This window comes from Geotrypetes seraphini, chromosome 13 (assembly GCF_902459505.1).
Source record: "Geotrypetes seraphini chromosome 13, aGeoSer1.1, whole genome shotgun sequence".
Taxonomy (NCBI): Eukaryota; Metazoa; Chordata; class Amphibia; order Gymnophiona; family Dermophiidae; genus Geotrypetes; species Geotrypetes seraphini.
In genome coordinates, this window is record NC_047096.1 from 46,330,313 (window position 1) to 46,342,802 (window position 12,490).

General features: G+C 46.3%; 1 protein-coding gene across 2 annotated transcripts in view; it reads right to left on the bottom strand.

The window, feature by feature from the left end:
* ST14 (suppression of tumorigenicity 14) overlaps positions 1-12,490 on the bottom strand; it is a 176,011-nt gene that overhangs the window by 45,681 nt on the left and 117,840 nt on the right. For both annotated transcript variants that reach the window (XM_033919388.1, XM_033919387.1), the window contains exons 17-18: positions 2,405-2,679; positions 1,430-1,566 (exon numbers count right to left, since the gene is read on the bottom strand). In XM_033919388.1, the coding sequence (XP_033775279.1) occupies positions 1,430-1,566; positions 2,405-2,679 (412 nt within the window). The remainder of the gene's footprint in view (positions 1-1,429; positions 1,567-2,404; positions 2,680-12,490) is intronic.

Sequence of the window (12,490 nt, forward strand, 5' to 3'; positions counted from 1 at the left end):
AAGGGAGGGCCCAAGTGTAACCTCCAAAGCCGGCACCGATTAGCCGGACACCCCTGTCTCACTGAAGAGAAGATCTCAACAGGAGAAATAAATCAACCAGCTCACTGAAGAGAAAGCCTCAACAGGAGAAAAGAAAGGCCCCGTCACAGCCAGAGTCCAGGAGCTAGGTGAACAGCGACCACACCTGCTGGGAGATAGAGAATACTGATGAGACAGGAGGAGTACCAGCCTATAAGACCGCCTGTTAATCAGTTTCTCTATCTCCACCTGCTGGTAGATGTGGGCTATTCCCATTGGTCTCTGGATTCATCTGCTGCTGTTGCTAGGGAACATGCATTTGGGCTGCAAAAACCCGAAGGAGCGGTACAGTTTAGGGGGTGAAGAACTTATGTGCACAACAGAAGAGCGGGATTTGGGTGTGATTGTATGTGATGATCTTAAGGAGCCAAACAGGTTGAAAAGGTGATGGTGAAAGTTAGAAGAATGCTAAGGTGCAAAGGAAGAGATATCGCCAGTAGGAAAAAGGAGGAATTGATGCCCCTGTATAAGACTTTGGTAAGATCTCATTTAGAATACTGTATACAATTCTGGAGGCCACACCTTCAAAAAAAGATATAAAAAGAATGGAGTCGGTCCAGAGGAAGTCTACTAAAATGGTATGCATCATAATAATAATAATAATAATCTGTCTACTTTGGAAGAAAGGCGGGAGAGGGGAGATATGATAAGAAACGTTTAAATATCTACGTAATGTAAATGCTCACGAGTCGAGTCTTTTCATTTGAAAGAAAACTCTGCAATGAGAAGGCATAGGATGAAGTTAAGAGGTGATAGGCTCCGGAGTAATCTAAGGAAAAACTTCTTTTACAGAAAGGGTGGTAGATGCATGGAACAGTCTCCCAGAAGTGGTGGTCAGTCTGAATTCAAAAGGGCCTGGAATAAGCACTTTGGATCTCTCGGAGAGAAAAAGAGATAATGGTTACTGTGGATGGGCAGACTAGATGGGCCATTTGGCTTATCCAGTCCGCCCATCCATACCATCTACTGTCCCCAGGATAGTGTACCTATACTAATTGGATTCCAATCTATTTCATGAGGAAGCAAATTTCCCCAAACATCTAAGGATATGTATTTTCAGCTACGTTTAAGGAGGTGTTTCTAGGGGTTGTTTTTTGTGGGATAGGAAAATAAAATCACACATATTGTCTTTAAAAATAACACACAGATTTGAAAAGACTGTCTGCACAAAACAAATGGATAAAGGTTTTTGGCAGGAAAGTGCGTGGCTACTCCTCTTTTGAAAACCTAAAAAGTCAGGGACTCTGCCCCAATGCAACAGGTTGACAATTGCTCCCTCAGTGTCACATTAAAGAACTAGGCTACAGAAGAAAGATAATTCTAGTTGAGGTCTGGAGACAAAACCCCTTACCTGACAGGCATCAATGCCTCCGCTGAGATATCCAGCGCAAATCATCTGTGCAGTCAGCCCAGTCATGAATTTGCTGCATTCGGTCTGGTTGATGACACGAATTTCTGCCTTCTGTAGGACTGCAGCTCCTTCTTTACCTGTCATGAGCACAATATAGAGGGCCAGACATAAGCAACTGTACAGATTATACATTTCACTTAAGAGGATGGTTAAGGGCAAGGAACTGTGCATCACAGTCCTAAAATGAAAGTTAATGCAAAGTAATAAAATATGAAATGTTACATATCGTCTCTACCCACAGCTCTAAAATGGTTCACAATAAGCAGCTACTGAGATCATCTCACGGTGTACTTTGATTGCTGTATCACGTTTATTTGGACTTGTTCATAATCCACTAGTTTTTCAATAGAACCCATTGGGACCCCTGTGGAAGACAGTATTGTCGAAACATGGACCGTGTTGGGTCCACATTTCTCAGAGGATTGGGTGCTTGTTGTTTTTATGTGAATTATGAAGTTGAATTTCTACTAAAGTCCTCATCTTGAACATCAACTCTCCACAGAGTCTTTTGTTTCTCTTGAATTTTCTCTTCTGTGGAATTGTCAGGGTCAACTTGTTGCTTCACAAAAAGCAGCCCAATGGCCGCAATAACGGCATTACATTACATTAGTGATTTCTATTCCATCAATACCTTGTGGTTCAAGGCGGATTACAAATTATAAAGTTACAAACTCAGCTAAGTAATAGAGTCTGGCAAGACAGGGCACTGCACTGCACTTGAATATTAACACACACACAGAGTTTATATAAGAGTCAACCTTTTTTTCCTCTTTTCGTATCGGTTTATGTTTTGAGTATATATGGTAAATAAATTTAAGGCTTAGATTTGGTAACATAGTAGGAGTGCTTCCCAGTTTCACACTCCTCTTAGAATATAGTTTTGTATGTCATGAAGATTTTTCACACTTGACTTACTGCTTTCCACAGTTCTGCCCCATCCAGTCACCCACATAGATTTCCCCACAGAAAAGTCATAGGTAGCATCTGGTAGGCAGATTGGCTGAATGGTGTTGCTGAACTGAACGGCCTTCTCCAGCTCCAGCACAGCGATGTCACTGTCATAGTCGTAATCATTAAAGTTACGATGAGCAACGATACGTTTGATTTTCACCACTACTACATCTTTGCTGTCCAGGCTTTTCTGGGTATGAAGCCCCAAGAAAGCTGTCCACTTGGTGGGATCAGAGTATCTGCAAAAAGAACACAGTCCACTATGAGTGCATTCCATATGTTACAACATGATCAACAATTCATCTTCTATTGGTGTGAAATCAATTACCTAGTCCAGTACTGCCACAAGAGCCACAAGAGCCTGCTACCTCATAATTTACAACCCACAAGATCCCCTGCCATCTAATTCAAATCTGAAACAAACAACAAAGTGCCTTCAAGGAACCCTTGGTAGACTATCCCTGGGCTATAGCTGCAGCTCAATCTTCTTCCTCTTTCCTTGGCTGAAGCTCATCATCTCTGCAGTGTACCATGACAAGGGAGAAGGAGCAGAAGCAGAAATGACTCCCAGGTGCAAACGGAACAGTGTTATTTAAAAACAATGGGAAAGCTTTTCAATAAATATATATATATATTTTTTTTTGCACAGGAAAGATATGAAACATTACACAAAAGTATAGAAAATTTGCCACATATGGTAATCGCAACAGAAGTGGAGACCCTGTTCTAGCCCAGGCTTGCACACATTCTGTTCCAAGCTACTTAAAACAGGTTTCCATTTCCATTATTGGGGGGAGCCAGGCCTCAGCATCACAGCCCAGTGTTTTCATATTTTAATCCTAAATTGCAAAACTTCTGTGCACTCTAGACTCTTACTGGAGAATTCTATAAATGACGCCTTTATTAGGCACCGCTAGGTGCCCTAATTGCAGCCACTTAGTGACACCTACATTCAGGAATAGTTAAGCTCTGGAACGCATTGCAGAGGGTGTGGACAAGTTCATGGAGGAAACATCCATAGTCTGTTATTGAGAAAGACATGGGGGAAGCCACTGCTTGCCCTGGATGGGTAGCATGGAATGTTGCTACTCTCTGGGATTCTAGAATCTTGCTACTCTTTGGGGATTCTATATAGAATGTTGTTACTATTTGGGGTTCCAGAATCTAGCTTACTCTGAGATAATGGAATGTTGCTACCCCTTGGGTTTTGGCCAGGTACTAGTGACCTGGATTGGCCACCATGAGAACGGGCTACTGGGCTTGATGGACCATTGGTCTGACCCAGTAAGGCTGTTCTTATCAGTGTGGTAAATAACAACACCAGTTTCCAGCCAATCAAAAAAACAAACATACAACAAAAAACTCAATACAATTTAAGAGTTTGGCACCAAACTCTTAGGATGCCTAGCAATGCCTAAATGGAGGTGCCCTCCCACACCTAAGGACTCTAAATGATGCCTATATTAAAGAGCAGGAATGTTATGAGCGGAGAACAGGCATCGTTAGGTGTCCTACATAGGTGCCGCCAAATTAAGCAAATGAAAATCTGGCCTAATGGAATTGTGCCTAAGTCCACTTTGGCACTGCTAAGCGTAATTCTATAAATGGTGCCATTTTTTTGAACCACTACCACACCATTTATAGAATCTGGCCTTTAATTCTGCTCTTGAACTGAAGCGTATTGGTTTAGATCAGGGGTTCTAAACCCGTTCCTCAGAATGACCCTGCCAGTCTGGTTTTCAAGACATCTACAATGAACATGCATGCATTGCCTCTATTATATATATAAATCTATTGCATGTATATTCACTGTACGTATCTTGAACACCTGAATGGCTGGGTTTGTCCTGAGGACTGGATTAAGAACCTCTGGTTTAGATGCTCAGTAGCCAATGATGTAGAACAGCGGCTTTCAAACCTGTCCTGGGGGCATTGTTCCCTCTAAGCTGAGCAGGAGCCCATCAACTGCATTGCAGCCAGTAGGGAGGGGTTTAATATTGTATTTTCAATGGATAGAGACAAGCAGATTCTCTGGAGTCCTGCAGAATTTGTCTGTCCCTCACTATTGAAAATGAGATAGTGAAAACAGTACCACACTCTGGCTTCATTACAGGTGGAAGACACACACTCAGGTTAGAGAGAACAGTGCCTAGGGAATGACCTGTCAGTCGGGTTTCCAGGAGATCCCTAATGAATATGCACATTAGAGAGATTTGCATATAATGAAGGTGTCATGCACGCAAATCTCTCTCATGCATATTTATTAAGGATATCCTAAAAACCCAGTTGGCTGGTGGTCCCCTAGGATAGGTTTAAGAACCACTGACGTAGAATACCCAAACAATTAAAATGGTACATTTAAGCCACATAACAGGCCAGGGGACAGCTTCAATCCTTGTCAGATTTTATGGATATGCCTAATAAATATGCATGCAATTGATCTGCATACATCTCTTTTCCTTGAATTTTCATTAGGGAGATGGTGAAAACCTGAGGGAACAAGGCCCCCAAATACACAAAGTTGCCCACAGCTCACATAAGCATTATTTTTACTAGGAAAAAAAAGCCAATATACCACATGTTAGAAGTCCATAGGGATTCTAAGAGGAAATATATATGCCACTTAGAAAAGAAACCTCTCTATCATGTTTAAGAGCCTAAATTCCATTAGCCCAAAACAGTCTTATAAAATAAATTGCATGATGAATTAATATCCAATTTTATTCATACGTAGAGTTACTCAAAATATTGACCTACAATATGCATTGCAAATAGTTGATACTTTAAAAATCCACCATTATAAAAAGAGGATTTTTTCTAGATATTTCCTTAGGGAAAACTAATTATAGCCTAAAAATAAATGATATTCCATTTGCACAGAGCACCCTCATATATCATAAGCACTGAGTAACCTATATATAACCATGCCACCTCTTTGCCTCGGATTCCTTAGAACACATCATCCAGGGAAAAACCACACTTTGCATACAGGATGAGACTCATTCAGAATAAATAATATGTTTAAATCTATTTTATTAAGCAAGTACAACAGCAATTACAACAGCAATAGAAAACAGGGTATACAATTTCACCTGACAACTGCGGAGGACTGGACTCTAATGTCCACCACGATCAAGCACCACCCCCACCCCACAGAGAGAAACCCCCTCCCCCCCACCCTCCCCCCCAAAGAAACATACAACTCTCAAGCAGGGAATATCAATGGCAAAGAGATGCACAGAATCAGAGGTGGAGTCTGTTCAAGATACGGTTACGACTCTCAGGGGTCAAAATGTTCAAGTACGGAGTCCCAAGTGTTAACAAAGTCTCTGCTCCGGCAACGAGAAGAACAAGCCAAACGGGCCTCCCAGCCCATAAGTTCGTGAAGTCGATTCCTCCAATGCCAAAAGGAGGGGGGTTAAGGAGAAAGCCAGCAACACAAAATACATTTCTTCCCCAAAATAAAACATTTACTAAGAAATAATTTTTCAGAAGAAGTATACATGTACAGGAAGGAGAACTGGGCAAACAACATAGAAAGCACTGAGACCGGCACAAATGTCTGCAACAGGCCCTGTAAAAAGGAGGCCAGCTCCTTCCAAAAGGCCTGAATCCCCTCACAGCTCCAGATACCCTGAAAGTAAGAATTAACCTCCACCGAACAGCGGACGCATAACTGAGTGCCAACACAACCCATGTAGTAAGCCTGACTTTGGGAAGCATAGGCCCGCAGGACAGTGCGATAGTGACATTCACGTAATTCAGCACTATATACCAGGCCCGCAGTACGTTTCAGGACTTTTAACAAAAAAGTATCCTCCAAGTCCCTGCCCAAGTCCCGCCGCCAAGCCTGCAAAATACCAGGAAAAACCCTAGGTGGGCGAAGAGCCATAATTTGGCAATGAAAAAAAGAAATAGAGACCCTAGTATCAGGATCTGCTGTCAAAAAAGTACAGAGCCGGGTCCCAAAATCCCCCTGCAAGGATCTCCCCGGGAGGGAAGCCACATAATGGCTAAGTTGACAATATGCAAAAGGAAGACCAAGCTCAGGAACCCCCCTCCCCGCCAACTCAGCACAAGAAAGTAGAGATGCATCATCCTGCAGAACATGCCTCAACTGCTCCACCCCCCGAGCCCTCCAGCGACCAAAAACGGAGGGTCCAACCCCCTGAGGGAAAGCTAAGTTTCCCATCAATGGCAAAAGGGCACTAGTATGGGAGTCCTGATTCCACAACCGAAGGATCAGGTGCCACACTGTCCACAAGGACCGAAACAGAAGGCTACGCTTACAGTTTCTTGGCAATTTAGATAAAGGGGCATGAAGGAAATACAAAAGATGAAGAGGATAGAAATGATCCCGTTCCATAGAAAGATCCGTGTAGAAAGAGGTGCCCAACACCCAATCACTAACATGACGCAACAAGCAAGCCTGATTATAAACCCTGATGTCGGGCACCCCCAAACCTCCCCCGGAGGCAGGCCCCACCAACAGTGACCATTTCAATTTAGGTCTCCGCCCTCCCCAACAGAACCGTGACAACAAGGAGGTGAGGGACCGAATATCCCTCTGCAACAAAGAAAGGGGAAGAGTCTGGAGAACGTAAAGCCACCTCGGGAAGACAACCATACGAAATAAATGAATTCTACCCAACAGAGACAGTGGCAGCGCCTGCCATTTGGCTAGTAACAGTTTAGTGTCGGCAAGGAATTTATCAATGTTAAGGCGATACAGTTGGGCTACATCCATAGTCAGCCGGATCCCCAGGTATCGAAAAGAGGAGTCGGCCCAGTGCAACGGAAAACGATCCCCCCAAAACTGCTGAAGGTGAGCCGAGGAAGCCAAAGCCTCAGATTTCGCGAAGTTCAAGGCAAAGCCGGAGAAATCCCCATATTCCCGAAGGCTCTCCAGCAACACGGGCAAGGAACGCTGCGGGTCCGTTAAAAAGACCAAGAGATCATCCGCAAACGCCGCAAGTTTAAAATGAGAATCTCCCAATGCCAAGCCCCGAATATCCGCATTAGCCTGAAGCTCACGAAGTAGAGGGTCTAAAGAAAGCACGAACAAGAGCGGCGACAGGGGGCAGCCCTGGCGAGTCCCTTGGTGAATATTAAAAAAACCTGAAAAAGTCCCATTAACCAAAATCCGCGCAGCGGGATCACTATACAACGCCTGGATTGCACCAAAAAAGAAGGGGCCCAAACCGTACGTCTTAAGCACCGCAAAAAGGTAACCCCACCGCACTCTATCAAAAGCCTTCTCGGCGTCAAAACTAATAAGCATGAAGGGGCTACCTTCCTGTCCCACCCGTTCCAGAGCCAACAAGATACGCCGGATATTCTTAGCTACAGGTCGATCCCGCACGAACCCCACCTGAGAGTCCGAGATCACCGAGGGCAAAATTCGCGTCAGGCGGGCAGCCAAAATTTTTGCCAGAAGCTTCGCCTCATAATTCAACACAGAAATAGGACGGTACGATTCAGACAAAAGAGGGTCCTTACCGGGCTTCGGGAGAACTATAAAGCAATGTTACTTACCGTAACAGTTGTTATCCAGGGACAGCAGGCAGCTATTCTCACTAGTGGGTGATGTCATCCGACAGAGCCCCGATACGGACATCTTGCAAGCATGTCTTGCTTGAAGAAACTCAGAAGTTTTGAGATGCCCGCACCGCGCATGCGCCAGTGCCTTCCCGCCCGATGTACCGGGCGTGTCTCCTCAGTTCAGGTAGCTAGCCTGAGAAGCCAACCCAGGGGAGGTGGGTGGGACGTGAGAATAGCTGCCTGCTGTCCCTGGATAACAACTGTTACGGTAAGTAACATTGCTTTATCCCAGGACAAGCAGGCAGGTATTCTCACTAGTGGGTGACCTCCAAGCTAACCCCAATGGGATGGTGGGAGAGTTGGCATTTAAGAGAACAAATTTTGTAACACTGTTTGGCCAAACTGTCCATCCCGTCTGGAGAAAGTATCCAGACAATAATGAGAGGTGAATGTATGAACCGAGGACCAAGTGGCAGCCTTACAAATCTCCTCAATCGGTGTCGATCTGAGGAAGGCCACAGAGGCTGCCATTGTTCTGACCTTATGGGCTGTGACCTTACAGGGAAGGGATAATCCAGCCTGGGCATAGCAGGAAGAGATACAAGCCGCCATCCAGTAGGAGATGGTGCGCTTCGATACAGGTCGTCCCAACTTGTTTGGATCAAAGGAGACGAAAAGTTGAGGAGCAGTTCTGTGTGGCTTTGTGCGATCCAAGTAGAAAGCTAAAGCACGTTTACAGTCCAGAGTGTGTAAAGCAGATTCCCCAGGGTGAGAATGAGGCTTTGGAAAGAACACTGGAAGCACGATGGATTGGTTGATGTGAAATTCAGAGACCACTTTAGGTAAAAATTTTGGATGAGTACGAAGAACCACCTTGTCATGATGGAATACAGTGAACGGTGGATCCGCCACTAGGGCCTGAAGCTCACTGACCCGGCGAGCTGACGTGAGGGCCACCAGAAAAACCACCTTCCAGGTGAGATACTTAAGAGGAGCCTTGTTGAGAGGTTCAAACGGAGGCTTCATAAGATGAGACAGGACAACATTGGGATCCCAAACCACAGGAGGAGGTTTGATAGGAGGGTTGACATGAAAAAGTCCTTTCATAAATCTGGAAACCACAGGATGAGCAGACAAAGGTTTCCCCTGTAGAGGCTGATGGAAAGCCGCAATAGCACTCAGGTGGACCCGTATAGAGGTAGACTTGAGACCAGACTGAGACAGGTGTAGAAGATAGTCCAATACAGAAGATAAGGAAGCTCGCTGAGGTTCCGTGGCATTGGAAATACACCAGGAAGAGAATCTAGTCCATTTTTGGGAATAGCATTGTCGAGTAGCAGGCTTCCTGGAAGCCTCCAAGACCTCCCTCACTGCTTGAGAAAACTGGTGAGGAGTTATGTTGAAAGGAACCAAGCTGTCAGGTGGAGGGACTGCAGGTTGGGATGAAGTAGAGAACCTTGATGTTGAGTAAGTAGTGACGGAAACACTGGCAGAAGTACTGGCTCCCTGCTGCTCAGTTGAAGTAGAAGGGAGTACCAAGGTTGTCTGGGCCACCGAGGAGCAATCAGAATCATGGTGGCATGGTCTGATCTCAACTTGACCAGAGTCTTTTGAATGAGAGGAAATGGAGGAAACGCATATAGGAAGCGATTCCCCCAATCCAGTAGAAAGGCGTCTGCCTTGAGGCGATGAGGAGTGTAGATCATGGAGCAAAACTGAGGCAGTTTGAAGTTGTGGGGGGCTGCAAAGAGGTCTATCTGAGGCGTTCCCCACTGAGCAAAGATCTGATGAAGGGGGTCGGAATGGAGCGTCCATTCGTGAGGCTGGAGAAGACGACTCAATTTGTCTGCCAAGACGTTGTCTTTCCCCTGAACATAGACAGCTTTGAGGAAGGTGTTGTGGCGAACCGCCCAATCCCAGACTCGAAGAGCTTCCTGGCAAAGAGGGGCCGAGCCCGTGCCCCCTTGTTTGTTGACATAATACATGGCGACCTGATTGTCTGTGCGAATAAGGACCACCATGTCGTGAAGTAGATGCTGAAAAGCCTGGAGAGCATTGAAGATGGCTCTGAGCTCCAGAAGATTGATTTGATGGAGTCGTTCCGCACTGGTCCAGAACCCCTGAGTGCGAAGACCATCCAGATGAGCCCCCCATGCATAGTTCGATGAATCTGTCGTGAGAACTTTCTGGTGGGGAGGAGAGTGAAACAGCAAACCTCTGGATAGATTCGAAGAGGTCATCCACCAGAGAAGAGACTGCCGTAGAGCAGGAGTGACTACAATGTGACGGGACAACGGGTTGGACACCTGAGTCCACTGAGATGCTAGGGTCCACTGAGGAATCCTGAGATGTAGTCTGGCAAAAGGCGTCACATGAACGGTAGATGCCATGTGGCCCAAGAGGACCATCATGTGTCTCGCTGAGATGGATTGGCGAGAAGACACCGACTGGCAGAGTAGAAGGAGAGCATCCATGCGTTGAGGAGGAAGGAATGCTCGAAGTTGAATGGTATCCAGAACAGCCCCGATAAAGGGGAGAGACTGGGTGGGCTGAAGATGTGACTTGGGGAAGTTGATCTCGAAGCCCAAACTCTGCAGGAAACAAATTGTAGTCAAGGTCGCCGAAATGACCCCTGGAGCCGACGGTGCCTTGATGAGCCAGTCGTCGAGGTATGGAAACACCTGAAGACCCATGTTCCGGAGTGCAGCGGCCACCACCACCAGACACTTCGTGAAGACTCTGGGAGACGAGGAAAGGCCGAATGGAAGCACTCGATACTGCAGATGCAGATGTCCCACCCGAAATCTGAGGAACTTGCGGGAGGCCGGATGAATAGGGATGTGAGTGTAGGCCTCCTTGAGGTCCAGAGAGCATAACCAATCGTTCTGCTCGAGGAGGGGATAGAGAGAAGCAAGGGTCAGCATGCGGAACCGCTCCTTGACCAAAAACTTGTTGAGGACTCGAAGGTCCAAAATGGGTCGCAGATCGCCCGTCTTCTTCGGGACCAGAAAGTACCGGGAGTAAAACCCCCTGTTTTGCTGATCTAATGGAACCGGCTCGACTGCCCGAAGCCGAAGCAGAGCCTGAGCCTCCTGGAGAAGAAGAGCGGTCTGCGTCAAGTTGGAAGGATACTCTCTTGGCGGGTGGTCCGGGGGGACCTGTTGGAAATGAAGAGAGTATCCCTCTCTTACGATGGCAAGGACCCAGAGGTCCGTGGTGATCGCCTTCCATCGATGACAAAAATGATAGAGACGACCCCCAATGGGAAAAACGGGGGGAGACAGAACGAAGTTGGTTATGCTCCCTGGAAGAGAGTCAAAAAGGCTGAGTAGCATTGGGTGCAGCCGGCATCTGAGGCTTCTGCTGAGGCTTCTGGGGAGGCTGTCTCTTCGCAGGCTGTCTCGCAGGAGGAGTCTGCTGGTAACGCCGCTGGTAAATCAGAGGCGGCCTAGAGGGACAAGACTGTTGAGGCTTGGGCTTAGGCCGCAGAATAGACTGGAAGGACTTCTCATGGTCCGAAAGCTTCTTAGTAATAGTCTCGATAGACTCATCGAACAGATCCGCCCCCGCACAAGGCACATTTGCAAGTCTGTCTGGGAGGTTCGGATTCATATCAATCGTACGAAGCCATGCCAGGCGACGCATGGCGACCGAACAGGCCGCAGCACGTGCCGAGAGCTCGAAGGCATCGTAGGAGGATTGCATCAGCTGCAGGCGTAACTGGGAAAGGGTCGCCACCAGTGTTCCCTCTAAGCGGGCGGGTGTTGTGAGCAAACTTTTTTCACCGTGAGCCAAAAATATCGGGCGCCAGCAAGTTATGAGCCAACTCGCCCGATTCTCCTCTCGCCGCCCTGCCATCTGCCGTACGCCTCTTCCGATCGTGCGCTGTGACGAGAAACGTGTGCGCTGCGATGTAATATTTTGTGCGCCAGCGCACGCCAGCGCAGCTTAGCGGGAACACTGGTTCAAATGGTTTTATTTATTTCCCCAAATTTATTTTTGTTATACGCATTGAAAATATTTGATATTGCGTTTAAATCAAAATCTCAATAAACTTGAAACTTGAAACGAGTGCCCATGAGATTGTGGGAGGGTTAAATACTCAAAACTTAGAAGTTTTTGCTACGCCAGCTTTCTGGTATCTTTACATACAGTGGCGTACGTAGCATATGTAACATCCGGGGCCCATCATTTTTTGGCACCCCCCCCCCCATCTGTAAGAAAAACATGATTTTTAGTAACAAACCACACGTCACACATGAGTACCTAGGAAAAGGCAGCATCTTACATATTGCAGTGAGCAGTACATCAATACACCCATTGTAAAACTAAACAAGCCAGACCAGCACAGATCAATCCTACACCGTCAATCCTAACAGAAAACCATGTCTTTCGAACACACAGAACACAGAAAACACCTTCGCCTAGTAAGGAATATGTAATCACAAACTAACCCCTCCCTCTTTTACAAAACTGTAGTGTGGATTTTAGCTACGGAGGTAACAGCTC